This window comes from Dendrobates tinctorius, unplaced genomic scaffold (genome assembly GCF_039654945.1).
Source record: "Dendrobates tinctorius isolate UK_male_01 unplaced genomic scaffold, ASM3965494v1 ptg000171l, whole genome shotgun sequence".
Classification (NCBI taxonomy): Eukaryota; Metazoa; Chordata; class Amphibia; order Anura; family Dendrobatidae; genus Dendrobates; species Dendrobates tinctorius.
This window is the reverse complement of record NW_027361838.1, coordinates 57,909-81,354: the sequence shown is the minus strand read 5'-3', so window position 1 is coordinate 81,354 and position 23,446 is coordinate 57,909. Positions and strand designations below refer to the sequence as shown.

Below are 23,446 nucleotides of genomic sequence, written 5' to 3'. Positions count from 1 at the left end.
GCGGGGGAGGGCTCCTGGGCGCGTTCGGTGACACAGGTTTCACATAATTTACTGGTCTGCGCTCGTGGGAATCTAACCCCACAGGAAACGCATGCGGCATAGAAGGATGCGTGCGCTTTACCTTTTCCAGAGATACTGCTGGAAAAAGGCCAAAAAAAAATTAAATAGATAAATAGATTCTCATATTATATATATATATATATATATAATTTTTTTTTTTTTTTTCTTTTCCCTTTTTCAAGGAGGGCGTATGCGGAGGAGAGGGGAGCCCTATATGCCCTAGCGTGGCCTTCAGGCCGGGGTCACACTTACCCCTTTGTAGTCCTTTTCCCGGCTCCTGCCGTGGGAGGCCCCTCCAGCTGCGTTGGTGGCGGTCTCCGGGGACTGCCGCGCTTTGCGGTAAGCTCCTGCGGCCTACCCCGGACTGCCGTCGGGGACTCCATTTTATCCGGCGCCCGCCCTGCCAGGAGGGGGGCGGCGCCGGAAGTGACGCCGACGGACGCCGCACTGAGGGCGGGACTTCCGCCCGCGGATCAGAACGGAGCCGCGGCCTAAATTACGATACCCCCCGCCCCGGATCCTGTAACGCCGATACCGGGGACGGGGGGGCGCCGAAGCGACGCCGCCTAAGACGCGGCCGGAGCGCTGCCGCCCACTTCCGCCCGCAGCCTAGGCCGAAGCCGCGGGCTAAATTAATGGCGCTACCCACCTGGGGTCCAAACGCCGGGCCCCAGCGACGTCCTCTCCTCCACCTCCTGTGCAGCCACTGCCCGCTCTGCCCCAGGTATTGGGGGGGGGGTTTTGGGGGGGTGGTCCACCTGACTCTGCGCCCAGGGCCCTCCGCACCTGCTAGTCTCCTTCTTGGACGGTGCAGGCACCCTAACTCCGTCTGCCCTGTAGGGGCGAGGAGAGGGACCGTCCGCCGCCGTGCAGCACCGCCGTCAAGCGTTGGTGGAGCAGTGGGGGCGCACAGACTAGTCTTGTGCCCGTGTGCAAGCCCATGGTTTCCATACCTAGGGGTGGACAGGGCTAAGTCTGGCATAGTGTCCCACATCGCGGGAGAGGAGACGTGGAGGGACTCTCGCACGTAGTCGCCCGTTGCTGGTTTGGGGAAATCGGATCCTTTCTATAAGATGCGTTGCCCCTTCTCGTCTTCAAAAAATAACAAACACGAAAAATAGATGTCTGGGGAAAAGTCCCAGAGGTGTCCCTCGGTGCGGGAAAGGATACGCGGAGCGATGCTCAACGCGTGCTCGCCCGTTGATGGTTTGGGGAGATCGGACCCTTTCTATAGGATCCGTCGCCCATATCTCCTCTTCATAGTGAGAACTGAAAAAGAAACCTAGTCTGGAGAAACCAGACTGCGTGTGCCTCCAAAGACACTAAGCAAAAAACTGGTTTCCGCCCGCTATAGGGGCGAGGGTGTATGCGGTGGAGGAGGAGCTAACTTGTTTTTTGTATGCCTAGTGTCAGCCTCCAGACGGCAGTAGCACACACCCACAGTCTCTGTGTCCCCCAATGAGTCGAAGGAGAAATATTACATATACATATATATATATTATATATATATATATATATATATATATATATATATATATATATATATATATATACACATACACATACATACATACAGTGGGGAAAAAAAGTATTTAGTCAGTCAGCAATAGTGCAAGTTCCACCATTTAAAAAGATGAGAGGCGTCTGTAATTTACATCATAGGTAGACCTCAACTATGGGAGACAAACTGAGAAAAAAAAATCCAGAAAATCACATTGTCTGTTTTTTTTTCATTTTATTTGCATATTATGGTGGAAAATAAGTATTTGGTCAGAAACAAGCAATCAAGATTTCTGGCTCTCACAGACCTGTGACTTCTTCTTTAAGAGTCTCCTCTTTCCTCCACTCATTACCTGTAGTAATGGCACCTGTTTAAACTTGTTATCAGTATAAAAAGACACCTGTGCACACCCTCAAACAGTCTGACTCCAAACTCCACTATGGTGAAGACCAAAGAGCTGTCAAAGGACACCAGAAACAAAATTGTAGCCCTGCACCAGGCTGGGAAGACTGAATCTGCAATAGCCAACCAGCTTGGAGTGAAGAAATCAACTGTGGGAGCAATAATTAGAAAATGGAAGACATACAAGACCACTGATAATCTCCCTCGATCTGGTGCGCCACGCAAAATCCCACCCCGTGGGGTCAGAATGATCACAAGAACGGTGAGCAAAAATCCCAGAACCACGCGGGGGGACCTAGTGAATGAACTGCAGAGAGCTGGGACCAATGTAACAAGGCCTACCATAAGTAACACACTACACCACCATGGACTCAGATCCTGCAGTGCCAGACGTGTCCCACTGCTTAAGCCTGTACATGTCCGGGCCCGTCTGAAGTTTGCTAGAGAGCATTTGGATGATCCAGAGGAGTTTTGGGAGAATGTCCTATGGTCTGATGAAACCAAACTGCAACTGTTTGGTAGAAACACAACTTGTCGTGTTTGGAGGAAAAAGAATACTGAGTTGCATCCATCAAACACCATACCTACTGTACAGCATGGTGGTGGAAACATCATGCTTTGGGGCTGTTTCTCTGCAAAGGGGCCAGGACAACTGATCCGGGTACATGAAAGAATGAATGGGGCCATGTATCGTGAGATTTTGAGTGAAAACCTCCTTCCATCAGCAAGGGCATTGAAGATGAAACGTGGCTGGGTCTTTCAACATGACAATGATCCAAAGCACACCGCCAGGGCAACGAAGGAGTGGCTTCGTAAGAAGCATTTCAAGGTCCTGGAGTGGCCTAGCCAGTCTCCAGATCTCAACCCTATAGAAAACCTTTGGAGGGAGTTGAAAGTCCGTGTTGCCAAGCGAAAAGCCAAAAACATCACTGCTCTAGAGGAGATCTGCATGGAGGAATGGGCCAACATACCAACAACAGTGTGTGGCAACCTTGTGAAGACTTACAGAAAACGTTTGACCTCTGTGATTGCCAACAAAGGATATATCACAAAGTATTGAGATGAAATTTTGTTTCTGACCAAATACTTATTTTCCACCATAATATGCAAATAAAATGAAAAAAAAAACAGACAATGTGATTTTCTGGATTTTTTTTTCTCAGTTTGTCTCCCATAGTTGAGGTCTACCTATGATGTAAATTACAGACGCCTCTCATCTTTTTAAGTGGTGGAACTTGCACTATTGCTGACTGACTAAATACTTTTTTGCCCCACTGTGTGTGTGTGTGTGTGTGTGTGTGTGTGTGTGTGTGTGTGTGTGTATGTATGTATGTATGTATGTATATTATATATATATATATATATATATATATTTATTTTTTTTTTGTAGGGATTTGCTCTGGTAGGCAATGGCAGGGCCGCAGTAACGAGGCAACACAGAGGCTTAAAGTCCAACTTCAGTGGTTTAATGTCACTTTGAAAAACAGCAGGTTAACAGAAAGTAACGGAAAACATAAACATGCTCCAGCTTGGAGAACCACTGGTCCCAGACTCACCCTTGCATGGGACGGGCTTAACTAAGCGGCTGCCAGGTCAGCAGCATCCACCAGGTGCCATTCCCAGAGTTGTTTGGAGTCTTGCTGCTATAGCTCTGCAGCATGTGCAGTCCAATAAACACATTCAGGCTAACTCCAGCCAAGTTCCTATATCTTCCACACACACACTCACCATGTGCCAAATACCAACCTCCATTATATAGCCCATAGCCCCACCCACAGGTGACGTAGACATCACATGGGCTGTTCATGTGACCGTGACATCATCGCAGGTCCTTGTCTTGAAGGAAAATCCCGTCCAAACTTTAACCTGCTGGGAGAAATGTATCTCACATCCAGCAAAAACACCCTTTGCTCAACCCTAGGGGGGTGGACACATGACATACAGTGAACTCTGGACAGGGCATCTGCGTTCCCCTGCAGTCTGCCTGCCCGATGTTCTACTGAAAAACTAAAATTGTGCAGGGACAGACACACCACCTGGTGACTCGTGCATTCCTCTCTTTAGCTTGATTCATCCGTGTAAGAGAGAAATGATCTGTCACCAAACAAAACGATCTCCCCAGCAAATAATAGCGCAATGACTCAAGTGCCCACTTAATGGCCAGACACTCTCTTCCCACAATACTGTACCTGGCTTCGGCTTGGGTAAGCTTCTGGCTTAGGAAACTAACGGGATGCTTTTCCCCGTTAACCTCCTGAGACAGCACGGCACCAAGCCCTGTCTCAGAGGCATCAGTCTGCACAATGAACTCTCTTTTGAACTCAGAACTAGTGTACCACACAGTACCAATTTTAGCTTTACAAAGGCCTCTGATCATTCCAGCGGACCATCACAGACTTCCTCCCTTTCAAGCAGTCTGTTAAAGGCGTGGACAGGGTTGCAAAGTTGGGAATAAACCGTCTGTAATAACCGACTAAACCTAAAAAGGTTTTCACCTGTTTTGTTGTGAGGGGACGGGGCTAGTTCTGGATTGCCTCCACTTTGTTTACTTGGGGTTTGAGGACTCCTCTCCCAATGACGTAACCCAAGTACCGAGCTTCCTCCAACCCTAAGGAACACTTCTTTGGGTTGGCAGTTAGCCCTGCTTGTCGCAAGGAATCTATCACCGCCTAAACTTTTGGTAAGTGACTATCCCAGTCTGTACTGTACACAACAATATCGTCTAGACTGGCTGAGGCTTAACGGCGATGGGGACGAAGAACATTATCCATTAACCGCTGGAATGTCGCTGGCGTGCCATGTAACCCAAAGGGTAATACTTTATATTGGAACAGCCCCTCGGGTGTTACAAACGCTGTTTTTTCCCTCAACGCCTCTGTTAGGGGTACCTGCCAATAACCTTTTGTGAGGTCAAGGGTTGAAAAATACCGTGCATGCCAAAACCACTATCAACTCATCGACTCGGGGCATGGGGCAGGCGTCAAATTTTGAAATTTCACTAAGTTTTCTAAAGTTATTACAGAACCTTAGCATCCCATCAAGCTTTGGGTATTAGGACTATTGGGCTGGCCCACTCACTTTGGGACTCTTCAATGACCCCTAACTGCAGCATAGTTTTTACCTCCTCCGCAATGGCTTGTCGCCGGGCCTCAGGCACCCGATATGGCTTTAGTCGGACTTTGGCCTGTGGCTCCGTGACAATGTCATGTTGGATTAAGGAGGTGCGCCCAGGGAGCTCCAAAAAAAAAAAATCTGTATTTTGGCTAACAAACTCCCAGACCTCCTGAACCTGTCTAGGAGACAAAGTATCTGCTATTTTGACTACGGAGAGGGCTTCTCCTGACTCCCCCAGAGGTAATGGAGACTTATCCGTCTGAAATGCAGGCAGCGGACTATCCCCACCAAGGTGGTCTCTATCTTTCCATGGTTTAAGCAAATTAACATGGTAAACCTGTTCTGGCTTCCTCCAACCTGGTTGGTGTACCTTGTAGTCTGGTTCCACCTTCTCCATAATCTCATAGGGCCCCTGCCACCTTGCAATATATTTGCTATCCACTGTAGGCACAAGTACCAACACCCGATCCCCAGGACTAAAGGTTCTTACCCGAGCCTCCCGGTTATAGACCCCACTCTGCGACCGTTGTGCTGCCTCCATATGTTCCCGGACTAACGGTAGGACTGTCTCCATTCTTTCTTGCATTTTTGCAACATGTTCTATCAGACTTTTATGGGGGGTGGGTTGATTCTCCATGCTTCTTTGGCTATATCGAGTAAGATCCGTGGATGTCTGCCAAACAATAGTTCAAAGGGCGAGAACCCCGTAGATGCCTGGGGCACCTCCCGCACTGCAAACAACAAATATGGCAGTAAGAGATCCCAATCCTTTCCATCTTTGGAAACAGCTTTTTTTAAACATGCTCTTCAGCGTCTTATTGAATCTTTCTACCAGACCATCTGTTTGGGGATGATAGACTTACGTGCGCAATTGTTTAACATTTAACAAGCGGCAGAGTTCCTTCATGATTTTTGACATAAAGGGGGGTTCCCTGGTCTGTTAAAATCTCTTGAGGAATTCCCTTTTGCTATGAGCTTAGCTGACGTGTGGCGCAGTGGAATGGCCTCAGGATACCGGGTAGCATAATCTAAAACTACAAGGATGTGTTGGTGTCCCCTTGCTGACTTATTGACAGGCCCTACCAGATCCATTGCCACTCTTTCGACCTCTATAATTGGTAAAGGCACCAAAGGACTCCGGAAGTGAGGCTGGGGACTGGATACCTGGCATACTGGACAGGAATTACAGTTCCGTTTAACTGCTTCATGGACACCTAGCCAATAAAACCGCTGCAGAATTCGGTCTAGGGTTTTCTTTTGGCCCAAATGTCCACCGAGTACATGCGCTAAGTCCATTACCAGCCTACGTTATGCCTGAGGTACCAGTAACTGTTCTACCATTTCCCCACGTATTTTCTCGACTCGATACAACAAGTCTTGGTTTAGGTCAAAGCGTGGCAACACTGTAGCCGCCTCAGGGTTTTGGAGTACCCCATTGACAAACAGTACATTCTCCCTGGCTCTAGCCAAAGTAGAGTCTCTGAGTTGCGCCGTACCAAAATTGTCACCTGAAACATTTAAGTCTGACAATTCAGGTCTTGGCAGCAAATCTTCCACCTCTCCAGCCAAGACTTCTATGGGAGGATTCTTCCCCTCCTCCACCGAAGGGAAGGTTAGCCCTAACGCCAGCACTTCTTCCTCTGGGCCACCAGGTTCATGCCCTACTTCTGGAGAATGTAACCTGGTTGCCACTGGTGCTGGCAGCTGTTCAGGGAGTGGGACAACAGTTGGCCACAGCACAGAAAAAGGAAAGTCTCTTCCAATTATCACTTCATAATGCAAATTACAACCCCTACCTCGTGGCACTGCCTCCCTGCTGGCATGTTTATCACCACTAGTGGGGTAGGATAGACTTTCAGGACCCCATGTATACACAACATCCCAATTTTCCGACCAGTATACTCGCTGGTTGGGGTTCAGGGTGGCTCGTACCAGGGTTACGAGACTCCCCGAGTCCAGTAAGGCCACAGCCGGGGTGCCCTGCACTTCAACCTTACACAAATGTTCAATATTGGGACCCTTTGGGGTGCCCATTGCACACATCGGTTCGGCATAGTGGGACTGGCGGTACCCAAAGTTTGTGTCCATGGGCTCAGTCAGGTGGAAGCAATCAGCTCTCATATGACCTGGTTCCTGGCACCGCCAGCAGATTATGGGGCTCCTTTCTTCCCCAGATAAGTCCTGAGCAGCCTTCCTGGGCTCTGCTCACCTAGTCAGGGGTGGAGACTTAGGGAACCTTCCTGTTACCTTCCGGGAAGTCCCTCCCTGTAGTTCTTTGGTAGCCCCATATCTCTCTATGAGGTCTATCATCGGAAGGGCATTAGTAGGGGAGGCCTGTCCGACCCATGTTTGGAGGGAGTGGGGCAAAGCCCTCCAAAATTTATCAGTCACTATGTGGTCCAGCATGGCCGAGGGAGACAATACCTCAGGCTGCAACCACTTTTGTAACACGTGCATAAGGTCATAATACTGGGACCGAGCCGGCTTGGAGGGGTTAAACTCCCACTGGTGTACCCGTTGGGCCCGGTCTAACACATTTACCCAAAGATGTGCAAGTATCTCACCCTTGACGATTGTGTAGTCCGCCCTTTGCTCAGTGGGTAAGTCCATATAGGATTCTGCGGTCCTGGGGCCAGAAACAGAGAGATGATTTCTACCCACTGGTCCCGGGGTAAAGCAGCTCGGCCTCACAGCGTATGCCCGCATTCAAGCCACCAATTGTAGGGATTTGCTCTGGTAGGCAATGGTAGGGCCGCAGTAACGAGGCAACACACAGGCTTAAAGTCCAACTTCAGTGGTTTAATGTCACTTTGAAAAACAGCAGGTTAACAGAAAGTAACGGAAAACATAAACATGCTCCAGCTTGGAGAACCACTGGTCCCAGACTCACCCTTGCATGGGACGGGCTTATCTAAGCGGCTGCCAGGTCAGCAGCATCCGCCAGGTGCCATTCCCAGGGTTGTTTGGAGTCTTGCTGCTATAGCTCTGCAACATGGGTAATCCTGCTAACAAATTCAGGCTAAGTCCAGCCAAGTTCCTATATCTTCCACACACACACACTCACCATGTGCCAAATACCAACCTCCATTATATAGCCCATAGACCCAGCCACATGTGAGGTCGACATCACATGGGCTGATCACGTGACATCATCGCAGGTCCTTGTCTTTTGGGACAATCCCGTCCAAACTTTAACCTGCTAGGAGAAATGTATCTCCCATCCAGCAACACACCCTTTGCTGTACCACTATCTATTATATATATATATATATATATATATATATATATATATATATATATATATATATATATATATATATATACACACACACATATACATACACACACACACACACACAGTATATATATTCCAGCTTTCTTTCACACACGAACAAGACAAAGAGTAGTCTTTTATTACAACACAGGAATCACTTGCAAACAATTAAATTATGACCTGGCAGTGAAGGGGTGATGGAAGCAATAAAGCCGTACCTTTTCGCTCATAAAGGGATTTACATTTGCGGAGCCAATGGCCAATCTCTCGACACAAAGCTTTTGAGAGCCAGCTGTACTGTGCGGCCTCGCACAGACTAAATTTAGACAGTTCTGCTCATCACAGCAATGCTGTGTGTCAGCCACATCGAAGCCCAAGGGCAGAAAGATAAGCAGTGAATACAGGTCACGTAGCTGCGGAGCTAACAAACTGTAAGAGAGCTCGCACTCCAGGGGATTCCAGGCAGTTTTGTCATCAACAATCTAGTATCCCCTGGGCCCCCACGTCGATTGGTTGCTAAGCAACATTGGTGTTAATACCTTAGAGAAGAGATTCTTACCAGGCATCTGGCCGTTCATCTGGTTTTGCATGTGTGATGCAGGCGGACCCCCTCCTACCATTCCTTCTGAAGGCATGCTGTGTGAGCGTGGTGGTTGTGAAGGGCCACTCTGATTCATCCCTGCTGGACCCATAGGCATATTCTGTGTGGGGAGCTAAAGCAGATTTGCAAAATATTTAATGCAAGGCATAAAATATTACATATTTTACAGTTGGACTGGCATGGCAGGCATCATAGATAGAACTGCTGCCTGCCAAAAGCCATGGAACCGATGGCAAATATTTGGGGACATGTACACTGCACATTATCTACAGCAGGTTTAGAGACTGAGTAGAGTAGGATGCATACTGCAGTGCCAGGCTACAAGGGCACACCATCTAATCTGTAGGCCAACTCGAAGGACACTTTGCGGCTTCTCCACTGCTGTGCTACTCACCCTCTGCTTTCTAACTCATACTAGGAGGGCTATTGGCCCTATACATTACTAACATCAGCTATCAGTATAATGTGTACGATATCAGCCAAATGTTACACCTTGTTTGACTTCAGTTTTTAGCTTCCATTTGGGAGATAAACTGCTTTCAGTGACTGGCACTGGCCATCTGATGTGTACAGTGGCATTAGAAGAGGACACAACTACCTTGTACTAGCACACAACCTATAGCTTTCATCTCTGATGTTGTCGCCACATATGTCATACATGTCATCCTTACTCAAAATTAAAAAGATAAAGGGTTAAAACAATTAAAGGGAATCTGTTACCAGGCATCCCCGATCTGAAAGCAAATGGAGAAGCAGGACCTGGATTCCTGCGATGTGTCACTTACTGGGCTGATAGCTGTCAATTTAATAAAAACATGCTTTATCTGCTGCAGATTTAGCAGTTCTCTGAATATTGAGTGCTGTATGACCCCGCCCGGACCACTGATTGTGTACACTATACATGGACCAAAATCTGCCAATGTTGGGAGCAGGGCTATACAGAGCTCATGAATGTGCAGGACTAAAGGGGGCAGGTTTACTAGTCCTAAAGTGATAATCTCCTGCTGAGAAAACAGTGATGTTATCAAAACTACACTAACCAGCCGGCTCTCTGCTTCTACATTATACTGCGCTCAGATTAGGTGACAAAGACTTGCTGACAGATTCCCTTTAAAATGCATACTCTGCTGCTCTTGCAGTCTCTGCTGATGACACCGACCACCAGCGGCCCAACTGCTGCAGAAACTGATTGGCTGCAGGGTCAGGAGTTGCCGATCAGTGGCTGCAGCAGTTAAGCGACATCACCGCTCCCAGCCTGGCGAGAACGTGGGAGTAGCAGAGTATGCATGGTCATTTATTGAACGCTTTGGCTGTCCACTGCTAAATTTACCTTTTGAGCAGAGAATCCTTTAAAAAAAAAAAGAAAAAAAAACCCATGGTGAACCATACAGAGAGCATAAAAAAGACCATTACTGAAGCTCGTAATGGCTGTCTGCACCCCACCATTTCCATGTTTATATGCAATTTATACACCATATCTTTAGGGCTTGTTCATGCGGCACTTACTTGCTTTGGAAATTCGCTGTGGATTTGTTGCACATGTCACTCTCATAAAGAGGCAAAGAATGAAAGCTGTGTAACACATTTTAAATCTGCAGCGCCAATGACCTTACACTGCAATATGGATTATCTCTGCAGCACATGGAGAACAATCTCATCCATAATGCGGCTACTGTAATATTGATTTTCCATCCAGAGAATGGTGAAATATTTTGGTTGATGAAGCAAAAATAACAGTTTCATAGTAAAATATACCTAAAGTACACGATTGAGCTCATCATGGCTACCACTGACACAGTGTGACTGCAATCGAAAGGTGTCGATGGGGTAAAGAAGGATCCCACTACTGACAGAGGTACCTGACTGGGTAAGGCTACTTTCACATTAGCGTTTTTTTTGCGCAGCGCATCGTGAGCAATAGAAACACATGCAAAAAACGCATCATGCGTTTTTGCATGCGTTTATGCGCATTCGTTCTCTAGGGGTTAAAACCAGTGTCTACACATTTTTACGCCAAAAACGCATGCATGTCCATGTGCAAGTCTGCATTTCCATAGACTTTCAATTCGCTTTATTTCAAGTGACAAAAAACGCGCAATCAAAAAACGCATCAAAAACGCATGTAAAAAAAGCATCAAAAACACAGGTGACCTGCCAGTGACCTCAGATGCAGATTTGGTGCAGTGGTCACCTGCGTCAAATCCTGAGCATATCCTGAGCTATTCCTGATCGTGTGCACATACCCTTAGACTGAGTGCAGATGTACTTTTTTGGCCCTGCGGATTTTTCCGCGCAGAATGGAAGAAATCCGCAGGTCAAATGACCTGCATTTTTCCTGCGGATCTCTTCCATTTTTCATGCGGTTTTTGTGCGGTTTTCCACTGCGGTTTTCCCCCTGCGGATTTGGAGACTGGGGAGGTGGAAAACCGCACAAAAGAAGTGACATGCTGCAGATTTTGTACCGCAGGAAAACCGCGCAGAAAAATCCGCAGCGTCTGCACAGCGGTTTTTTTTTACATTGATTTTAATGCTAATGTACATCACAATGCAGATATGCAACGTTTCTGCACGGTAAAATCCGCTGGATATCCGCATCGTGTGCACACAGCCTTAGACGAACTTTTTTCTTCCTGCTTGAAAGAAAATTAATATTCACTGCTCCCCATGCCTATAGTCCCGCCCACCTCTTTGCACTGAACCCAGTGCTGAGGGGTGGTGGGCGGCGGGACTATGGCCTTGTGGAGCAGTGAATATTCACGCCCATGAGAGTGGAGAGCAGTGAATATCCATTCTCTACAATAGCGGGCAGGAAGCTTGCGGCTGCGGCTAACCGTGTGCCTGCAATTAAAGAAGATGAAAATCCATTGATCTCCACTCCTACAGTCCCGGGTGTGGGGAGGAGTGGGTATTCCAGAAGCTTACCTCAGCTTGTAAGTTGTGCATGATGTCACTGCCACACGCTGCTAACATGCAACAATCAGCTGCTGGCATCAGAACAGGACACAGCGGGGGGGGAGCAGAGGGAAGGTGAGAATGGTTTATTTTTTTTATGTGTGCAGCGTGATGGGGGCCATATTAAACCAGGATGGGGGGGTGAGGGGACCCAGGATGGGGGGTACATTTGTACCTGGATTGGGGACATACACATACCAGGATGGGGGATATTAGTTCAGAATTGGGGGACACTACCCCTATAAGGCCATGTGCACATGATGCAGATATCCAGCGGATCCGCAGCGGATTTTACCACGCAGAAACGTTGCATATCCGCATTGTGATGTACAGTAGCATGTTAGTCAATTAAAAAAAAAAACGCTGTGCAGACGCTGCGGATTTTTCCGCGCGGTTTTCTTGTGGTTCAAAATATGCAGCATGTCACTTCTTTTGTGCGGTTTTCCACCTGCTCCATTCTCCAAATCCGCAGGGGGACATCCGCAGGGGAAAACCGCAAGAAAAAAGGAAGAAATCCGCAGGAAAAATGCAGGTCATTTGAACTGCGGATTTCTTAAATTCTGTGCGGAAAAATCCGCAGGGCTCAAAAGTACGTGTGCACTTAGCCTAAGAGTATCAGCAGCAAATCCCACCCCCCAATAGCAGTGCACTCTGACCACATTTTTGCTTCTTTTTTTTCCCAATTTTCCTCCTCTAAAACCCAGGTGCGCCTTATACTTAAAAAAAAATACGGTAGTTATATAGGTGTATGTTCTCTGGGGTCTCGGCTACCCCCCGTTAAAAAGCGGCGCTGAGGCATAAGTACTAGTGATGAGCGAGTATACTTGTTGCTCGGGTTTTCCCGAGCATGCTTGGGTGTCCTCTGAGTATTTTGGCGTGCTCGGAGATTATTTTCCTCGTCTCAGCTGCATGATTTGCGACTTGTAGACAGGCTGAATACATGTGGGAATTCCCTAACAAACAGGCATTCCACCCATGTATTCAGCCTGTCTAGCAGTCACAAATCATGCAGCTGAGACGATGAAAACTAAATCTCCGAGCACACCAAAATACTCGGAGGACACCCGAGCAACGAGTATACTCGCTCATACCCTTAAATGCTGCAGTTAAAAGGCGTATTGTCATTAAAGGATTAAGATTCCTAGAATTGCCATTTTTCAGTTGCTGAAATGAAAAATATCCAATAAACAGCGATCAAAATGTAATTTGCAACCCAAAATTACAGGTAACCTAAAAAGCATCAGCTCAAGGAGAACAAAATATTCCCTCACACAGCTATATGGAGAAAAAAAAAAAATTTGTTCTGCATCTTTGTTTTCTCCTACAAATTAAAGTTTCTTTGATCACTAAAATAATAATAATTTTAAATAAAAAATACAGACAAGTTTGGTGACACCATAATTGTACAGCACCGACCAGGAGAATCATGTTTAAAAAACAAAAAAACCAAAAAAAAAAAACTGCATGATCCATAAAGAGTTAAAGTAGACAAAAAGAAAAAAATATATATACTCTGTAGACTATAAGCCCGCAAGGGCAGGGCCCTCTCCAACTGTATTTTATATTTGTATGTAGCCCCTTTTACATGTACAGCACCATAGAATCCTGCGCTAAAAATAAAAAAAAATACAAATAATACATTTCACAGCCATGTAATGCCATCATATTCTCTACTTACTGCTGGTAATAAAGGTTGCATATTCTGATTTGAGTCTGCTATGGTTGCCAAGTAAACTAGATTTGTGTGCAACATCTGTTGATACCTATAGAAAGTAAAGAATGTTTAAATTACAGGAAAAACGAATAGCAAAATTCATTAATACATTTCAAAACTAGAACTAGAAGAACTTGGACCGGTCAGTTCTGGAAACATTCCCACTAAAGGGGTTGTCTACTACTCAGGCAAGCCCTTATAAATCAGTAGGTTTCCTCTAAGTAAAATAATTATCTATATGTGATTCCTGCAGCCACTTCAATGTTCCCTCCTTTGGACAAGTCAGCCGTCAGAAGGAAGTGAGAGCGACAGCTGCAGAACAATGAGACGGCAGCCCTGGGAGAGGCAATGTCGACACCGCTGGGACGGAGCCAGCACAAGAGGTGAGCTTAGGTGTATTAACTGTACTTGGAGTTAATGCAGTGATTGCAAAAAAAAAGGGGGGGCTGTCAGAGTAGTGTAATCAGCCTGGACCATATTTTTTATAACTGCATTGTGCCACTCTTCAGCTATTCTTCCTGAAAATTAAAGTAGCAACTAGTGATACCAGAAAATGTCCAAAAAATGCCAAGAATGTTAAGGCCCCGTCACACTAAACGATGTCCCAGCGATCCCACATGATGGGATCGCTGGGACATCGTTAGACAGCCCCAGCGATCAGGACCAGCGACGCTGGTTTCTAATGTAAACGTCGGGTATCTAGGAGCCGTGACTCCTGGATACCCGACGTTTACCTTGGAAACCAGCGTGTACGCCGGTTTCCAAGGTAAACAGCGGGGTATCCAGGAGCCACGGCTCCTAGATACCCGACGTTTACATTAGCAACCAGCGGCGCTGATCGCTGGTCTCTCGCTGTCACACGCAGCGATGCACGCTGGGCAGCGGGAGACCAGCGATCGAAAAACGGCCCAGGCCGCTCGAGCACGATCAGCGATAACCGGCAGGGGGGCCGGTCGCTGATCCCCGTCACACACGGCGATCTCGCTAGCGAGATCGCTTAGTGTGACAGGGCCTTTAGGCTAGGTTCAGACTGTGTTTAGTAATACTTGGATGAGCGCCATCTGTGCCAGAGTTCCGTTTATTCATAGATATTCTCATGATGGAAGCATTCAATAATCACAATCTGAGTTCAAATAAACTCAGACGCACAAGGGGACACAATTGACCCGTTTTTGGGATTCAGAGTGAAGCCATCAAAGCACTGCTGAATTCAGCGTTTGTCCCTGTATACTGTAAAGCCGTAGCCTCCAACCTTTCTGACCTTTCGAGCCACAGTCAGATATTGGAGAGGGTCACGAGCCACATCCAGCTCCAGCCCCCATTGAAGCTACAATGATAACCACCAAAGTTTTTCCTCAGAAATCACCCCGTAGCAGTATACCAGATCAAGGGGTTCCCAAAATAACCCCATTCAATATTCTTGCATCAAGCACCCCAAACACAGTCGCTTCCAGCTTCAAGCACCTCCTTCGACAGGTATCATCATCCTGTGCCCAGCGTACCATAATTAAATTATCTCTAAACCCTTAAAACCAGTATATGTGGATCCAGATCTGCTCCTTTGTGCAGGGTTATTCACAAGATTCACCATTTTGAGATGTGCTCCTCATACCTGTTTGCTAGACCTGGGGCTAATGCACCAAGCTAGCAGACAGCCGCGAGCCAGAATTCATGGGACCGCGAGCCACATCTGGCTGCCGAGCTACAGGTTGGGGACCACTGCTCTAAAACAAAGGGATTGGTGTAAAATTCACAAGTCAATGCACTTCACGCCATTAGCCGGGGTGCTGCACGTTGGAATTCTTTATACTTATGAATTTTCACCCTCATTAGTTTATTCACCAAATTTATCCATCTGAGTAACCAAGATAGACAATTGTTTACATCCCTACCCTACAACGAAACATACGTATAGTAGGAGCGGCTTGCTATTTGGCAGCTATTTTTCCCCACACCATTTCAACATTTGCACTTAAAGGGAATCTGTCACCCATTTTTAGTGAGATCATGTAAAGATATCACCCAATTGTGCGTCCCACAATGATTCTATTAGGACTTTTCATTCCCCCGACCTCGCACCATTGATGCATAAATACCTTTTTTATATTGGTGGATATGTATGGAAATCGCCGCGGTCTGGTCCGATGGGCGGGACTTATTCGCCTTCTCCCCCCCCCCCCTGCTTGCTGAACGTAATCTTCATCTGTGAATATCACAGATGCCGTAGTTTTTCCGTGCTTGCGCACTGAAAAGGCCTCCGGCACTTGCGCAGTATGCTTTGCCCAACTCTGGGCTAAGCATATAATCAGTACTGTGCATGCGCCTGTATTTTTCAGCGCGGTCTATGCCCCGGAAGTGTGTCCTGCATGTGAAGACTATTGAGAGCAATACCAATTTTACCATAAATGGAGCGGTGTTAGTTGTTTTCTTTGTTTGTATAATTTTGGGGTACATACTATGTTTTAATCACCTTTTTTGCATTCTTTTTTGATGACCAAAACTGCAATTCTGGTGTTTTCAGTTTTTTCTCATTATGTCAGTTACCAACCAGGTTAATTAATTTTTAAGTTTTGATAGGATTTCGCGGTACCAAAAAAAAGATTTTATATTTTTTGATATTTAACTGGTGATAAAGGGGTGGGAGTTTCCCCCCCTCCCAATTTTTGGGCAGAAGAATGAACAAAAAAACAGTAATTCGTGAATGGGTTTTATTTTTAATTTTCAACATTCTCAGTGCAGTAGAAGTGTTAAGAAAACTATGCTTCAGGTAAGTACGATTACCGCAATACCACATTTATATACTTTTTTTTTATGTTTTGCTTCTTTTGCACAACAAAAACTATTTTTTTCACAGCAAAGAAATTGTTATTGCAGCATCATATTCTGATAGCTGTAACTTTTGCTGGCAAGAAGGTGTTTCCAGTGATATATTAAACATACAACTTTTTAATTATATTTATTCAATTTTTTGCGTGTGAGTATGATGCTGTCATACTTTGGGTGCGTTTTTAATTTTTTTTCTATGGTTTTCACCATACTAGTAAGACCGGGGTCACACTTGCAAGAAGCTCTCACCTCAATACCCGGCACTGCCGCCGGCACTCGGGACCGGCGTGTGAGGCTGCATGGATTTCTATGCAGCAGAGTGCTCCGATCCAAGTGCCGGCTCTCGGATCTGACCCCGGTCTAAAAGACAACCTGTCATCGGATTCATGCTTTCAAATCACGGACAGTATGAATCAGAGCCTGGCTGGATAATTGCAAACAGGTATATTTTACTTTAACCCCTTCATGACCCAGCCTATTTTGACCTTAATGACCTGGCCATTTTTTGCAATTCTGACCAGTGTCCCTTTATGAGGTAATAACTCTGGAACGCTTCAACGCATCCTAGCGATTCTGAGATTGTTTTTTCGTGACATATTGGGCTTCATGTTAGTGGTAAATTTAGATCGATAATTTTTGCGTTTATTTGTGAAAAAATCAGAAATTTGGCGAAAATTTTGAAAATTTCGCAATTTTCAAATTTTGAATTTTTATTCTGTTAAACTAGAGAGTTATGTGACACAAAATAGTTACTAAATAACATTTCCCACATGTCTACTTTACATCAGCACAATTTTGGAAGCAAAATATTTTTTTGGTAGGAAGTTATAAGGGTTAAAAGTTGACCAGTGAGTTCTCATTTTTACAACAAAATTTACAAAACCATTTTTTTTAGGGACCACCTCACATTTGAAGTCACTTTGAGGGGTCTATATGGCAGAAAATACCCAAAAGTGACACCATTCTAAAAACTGCACCCCTCAAGCTACTCAAAACTACATTCAAGAAGATTATTAACCCTTTAGGTGTTTCACAGGAACTAAAGCAACATGGAAGGAAAAAAAGGACATTTTAATTTTTCCAACAAAAATTTTCTTTCAGCATCAATCTTTTCATTTTCACATGGGCAACAGGATAAAATGGATCCTAAAATTTGTTGGGCAATTTCCCCTGAGTACACCGATACCTCATATGTGGTCATAAACCACTGTTTGGGCGCACGGCAGGGCTCAGAAGGGAAGGAGTGCCATTTGACTTTTTGAATGGAAAATATGCTGGAATATTTAGCGCTTGCCATGTCGCGTTTGGAGAGTCGCTGTGTGCCTAAACACTGGAGCTCCCCCACAAGTGACCCCATTTTGGAAACTAGACCCCCCAAGGAACTTATCTAGATGCATAGTGATCACTTTGAACCCCCAGGTGCTTCTCAAATTGATCCGTAAAAAAAAAAAAAGGAACTTTTTTTAACAAAAATTATCTTTCAGCCTCAGTTTTATCATTTTCACATGGGCAACAGGATAAAACGGATCCTAAAATTTGTTGGGCAATTTCTCCTGAGTACACCGATACCTCATATGTGGTCATAAACCACTGTTTGGGTGCACGGCAGGGCCCGGAAGGGAAGGAGCGCCATTTGACTTTTTGAATGGAAAATTAGCTCCAATCGTTATCGGACACCATGTCGCGTTTGGAGATCCCCTGTGTGCCTAAACATTGGAGCTCCCCCACAAGTGACACCATTTTGGAAACTAGACCCCTTAAGGAACTTGTCTAGATGTGTAGTGAGCACTTTGAACCCCCAAGTGCTTCACAAAAGTTTATAACATAGAGCAGTGAAAATAAAAAATCATTTTTTTTCCTCAAAAATGATTTTTTAGCACGCTATTTTTTATTTTCACAAGGGTAACAGGAGAAATTGAACCAAAAAAGTTGTTGTCCAGATTGTCCTGAGTATGCTGGTACCCCATATGTGGGGGGGGGCACTGTTTGGGTGCACGGCAGGGCGCAGAAGGGAATGAGCGCCATTTGACTTTTTGAAATGAAAATTAGCTCCAATCGTTAGCGGACACCATGTCGTGTTTGGAGAGCCCCTGTGTGCCTAAACTTTGGAGCTCCCCCACAAATGACCCCATTTTGGAAACTAGACCCCCTAAGGAACTTATCTAGATGCATAGTGAAATCCTTTTGGATAAATTATTTAGGCTTACTTGTGCGCTGCTGAGACCAGGATAAAGTCACCACATGAGAAACTTTTTAACTCTTTATTCCCAACGCGTTTCGAAGTGGAAAATCACTTCTTCATCAGGGGATGACATAGAGTGAATAGATACAGACTTCTCTGATTAAATACATCCAAGATTTAAATTTGGGCGCCAAAGGTCCCATGTGATCAGGGGACAGAAGTCAGAGTTCAGGGGTTAATGAAATACAAAGACCATTTACAAACGTACAACAATTATACTTTCTTAATTTCTATTTTGCAGATCATATATGAAGATATATGGATAGAAATGAAAATAATTTAAATCTTGAAGAGAAAAATTATATAATAGTTGAAACGAACCCACTGAAAAAATATATATGTATCACAGTCCGAAGCCTATACCGCTGGAACGGAGCGGAATTCGTTGGAAAAAGAAGTATAAAATAAGATGCAGGAAAAAGCTACTGCAGAGTATATATATATATATATATATGTATATGAATGTTTTTATTAAAAGAAAAAACGGGGGGAGAAAAAGGGGTAATAAAATATATGTAATAAAAGATATGTGTATATATATAGTAAAAATTAGTGTATATATAAAAAATATGTAATGTAAAAACGTGGTTAAAAATTCTTTTATTAAAAGTAGGAATCTGTTAAAATTATGTGAAGAGACAATGTATTTGTATATAATAATAAAATTGAGTTGGATCAATAATTGTTTGGAGAGGATTTTTTCATTATATAGGTTTGGGAACATGACTCGGGTCAGAATGTCAAAATGATTGATGGGTGTATGAGGAAAGAAGCGGACCTACAGGAATGAGTATCCCAAAAATAGGTTCGCAACCCGAAGGGGGAGCAAGCCTAAATGAATAAAAATTCTTGATGGAGAAAAGGAAAATAATTAAAATTAGATCAATCAATTGATAAGAACGCTCCAATAGAAGACAGAACAAATACATAATGAATTCACTTTAAAAACATTCCAAAAAATTATTAAAAGAAAAATATATTATAAAAAATTATGATTATAGGAAAACTTCTGTAATTTCGTTGAGACCATTGGGCTTCATTAACCCCTGAACTCTGACTTCTGTCCCCTGATCACATGGGACCTTTGGCGCCCAAATATAAATCTTGGATGTATTTAATCGGAGAAGTCTGTATCTATTCACTCTATGTCATCCCCTGATGAAGAAGTGATTTTCCACTTCGAAACGCGTTGGGAATAAAGAGTTAAAAAGTTTCTCATGTGGTGACTTTATCCTGGTCTCAGCAGCGCACAAGTAAGCCTAAATAATTTATCCAAAAGGATTTCTCTCTGTGGTCACGGACGTGAACCTCGGGCGTGCAGCAGGCTGACATTGACCTACATGCTTTTATCCTTCCTGGAAAAGGTGAGTAGATTCTTTTGAATTTATTTCATCTGTTACCCAGATAAGACCCTATTGCGCTCTTTCTTTCCCCAGTTTTATCTAGATGCATAGTGAGCACTTTGAACCCCCAGGTGATTCACAGAAGTTTATAATGCAGAGCAGTGAAAAGAAAAAATCTTTTTTTTTCCTAAAAAAAAATTTTTTAGTTGGCAATTTTTTATTTTCACAAGGGTACTAGGATAAATTGGACCCCAAAAGTTGTTGTCCAGTTTGTCCTGAGTACGCTGGTACCCCATATGTGGGGGGGAACCACTGTTTGGGCACACGTTGGGGCTCAGCAGGGAAGAAGTGACATTTTGAAATGCTGACTTTGATGGAATGGTCTGCGGGCGTCATGTTACATTTGCTGAGCCCCTGTGTGCCTAAACAGTAGAAACCCCCCACAAGTGACCCCATTTTGGAAACTAGACCCCCCAAGGAACTTATCTAGATGTGTGGTGAGCACCTTGAACCCCGAAGTGCTTCACAGAAGATTGTAACGCAGAGCCATGAAAATAAAAAATCTTTTTTTTTCCTCAAAAAATGAATTTTTAGCTCGCAATTTTTTATTTTCACAAGGGTAACAGGAGAAATTGGACCCCAAAAGTTGTTGTCCAGTTTGTCCTGAGTATGCTGATACCCCATATGTGGGGAGGGACCATTGTTTGGGCACACGTCGGGGCTCGGAAGGGAAGTAGTGACGTTTTGAAATACCGACTTGATCGAATGGTCTGCGGGCATCATGTTACGTTTGCAGAGCCTCTGATGTGCCTAATCAGTGGAAACCCCCCACAAGTGACCCCATTTTGGAAACTAGACCACCAAGGAACTTATCTAGTTGTGTGGTGAGCAGCACTTTGAACCCCCAAGTGCTTCACAGAAGTTTATAACGCAGAACCGTGAAAATAAAAAATCTTTTTTTTCCTCAAAAAATGATTTTTTAGCCCGCAATTTTTTATTTTCACAAGGGTAACAGGAGAAATTGGACCCCAAAAGTTGTTGTCCAGTTTGTCCTGAGTACGCTGGTACCCCATATGTGGGGGGGAACCATTGTTTGGGCACACGTCAAGGCTCGGAATGGAAGTAGTGACGTTTTGAAATGCAGACTTTGATGGAATAGTCTGCGGTCGTCATTACGTTTGCAGAGCCCCTGATGTGCCTAAACAGTGGAAACCCCCCACAAGTGACCCCATTTTGGAAACTAGACCTTCCAAGGAACGTATGTAAGATGTGTTGTGAGCACTTTGAACCCCCAAGTGCTTCACAGAAGTTTATAATGCAGAGACGTGAAAATGAAAAAATCATTTTTTTCCACAAAAATAATTTTTTAGCCCCCAATTTTTTATTTTCCCAAGGGTAACACGAGAAATTAGTCCCCAAAAGTTGTTGTGCAATTTTTCCTGAGTACGCTGATACCTCATATGTTGGGGTAAACCACTGTTTGGGCACACGTCAGGGCTTGGAAGGGAGGGAGCACCGTTTGACTTTTTGAACGCAAAATTGGCTGGAATCAATGGTTGCACCATGTCGCGTTTGGCGACCCCCTGATGTGCCTAAAGAGTGGAAACCCCTCAATTCTAACTCCAACCCTAACCCCAACACACCCCTAACCACAGCCCTAACCCTAACACATCCCTAACCACAAGCCTAACCCTAATTCCAATGCTAACCCTAATTCCAACCCTAGTTCTAACCCTAATTCCAACCCTAACCCTAATTCCAACCCTAACCCTAATTCCAACCCTAACCCTAATTCCAACCCTAACCCTAATTCCAACCCTAACCCTAATTCCAACCCTAACCCTAATTCCAACCCTAACCCTCTTTCCAACCCTAACCCTCTTTTCAACCCTAACCCTCTTTTCAACCCTAACCCTCTTTTCAACCCTAACCCTCTTTTCAACCCTAACCCTCTTTTCAACCCTAACCCTCTTTTCAACCCTAACCCTCTTTTCAACCCTAACCCTAATGGAAAAATAAAAATAAAAATATTTTCTTTATTTTATTAGTTGTGCCTACCTATGGGGGTGATAATCGGGGGGTTTATTTACTTTTTCTTTCATTTTGATCACTGTGAGAGTGATCAAAATGAAAGAATGGAATCTGCAGCCGGCAGATTCGGGCGGGCGCACTGCGCATGCGCCCGCCATTTTCTAAGATGGCGGCGCCCATGAACCGGACCCGCCGGACACCGGGAGCGACAGGGGGACTTAGAAGGTGCCGGGGGAGGTGAGAGGGGGTTATTGGAATCTGGCGGGGAGCAGAGGGAATGGGAGGGGGGCAGATGATGACAGCGGCGGCAGATCGCCGCTGTCATTCAGTTGCGGGGGGGGGGGGGGCGATCGCCGGTGGGGGGGGGGGGGTGGAATCGGTGTCTCCAGCCATGTCCGATGCTACAGCAGCATCGGCCATGGCTGGATTGTAATATTTCATCAATTTTCATTGATGAAATATTACTATCGCTCTGATTGGCTGTTTCACTTTTAACAGCCAATCAGAGCGATCGTAGCCACGTGGGGGCGAAGCCACGCCCCCTGTGGCGAAGAACAAAGCCCCCTGTATCTGCGGGTCGGGTGACCTTTCAGTGACCTAGGCCACCCGACCCGCAGGGGGGCTTTAAAGTCATGACGCCACATAGGCGTCATGGGTCGTTCTGGCACGACTTTTCATGACGCCTACGTGGCGTCAAAGGTCGTGAAGGGGTTACAACACTCAGGTGTTTCAGAGACAACATACTTTAGATATCAAATGAATATCAGGAGAAAACATAGAGCAAGCAATATAAAAAATTATATTCAATTTTATTCAAGTAAAGTACTACAAAAGACATATCTATAGAAATGTGCAATTGTGGACAAAAACAGATAGTATCCGCATACAGTATCCCAAACCTCCAAATAGATGGAAAAATTCCCGGACCCCATTGAACTTTTCAACTTGTGCTTTGGCCTTATGGTATTTGGCCGTGCGCATCGCCTCCAGTTTTCTGTGGTCCCGCTCTGCATCTCTATGTGCGGTGCACACATCCCCGGGGATTTTCTCTGGGTCTGTGTGCGCCGGTGCATGATGCTTGTGGCGCTCTGCGGGACTTGCGGTGACTGGGGCGCATGCGCCGACTGTGCCCTTACTATTGGCCTGTTGAGGATCACATGACTGAGGTCAGGGGCTATTCTAAGGTCCTATTCTGGACTTTGCATTACTACAGGCGCATGCGCTGGTTGCGCTCTTTCTATTTGCCAGTTTTGGTCACATGACTGAGGTCAGGGGCTATATTAAGGTCCTAAATGGACCTTTTACCATATCCCTCTTGAGAAAGCGGCCTGAGACGCCGCGAAACGCGCGTCGGGGGTGGTACAGCCCTTTCCCTCTCCTCCATTC

The 23,446-nt window shown here is 45.2% G+C and overlaps 1 protein-coding gene across 8 annotated transcripts in view; it reads right to left on the bottom strand.

Annotated features, from left to right (window-relative positions):
* The window catches only part of SS18 (SS18 subunit of BAF chromatin remodeling complex), a 97,432-nt gene that overhangs the window by 25,326 nt on the left and 48,660 nt on the right, over positions 1-23,446 (bottom strand). For all 8 annotated transcript variants that reach the window (XM_073550812.1, XM_073550813.1, XM_073550818.1 and 5 more), the window contains exons 3-4: positions 13,583-13,667; positions 8,911-9,064 (exon numbers count right to left, since the gene is read on the bottom strand). In XM_073550812.1, coding sequence (XP_073406913.1) covers positions 8,911-9,064; positions 13,583-13,667 — 239 coding nt within the window. The remainder of the gene's footprint in view (positions 1-8,910; positions 9,065-13,582; positions 13,668-23,446) is intronic.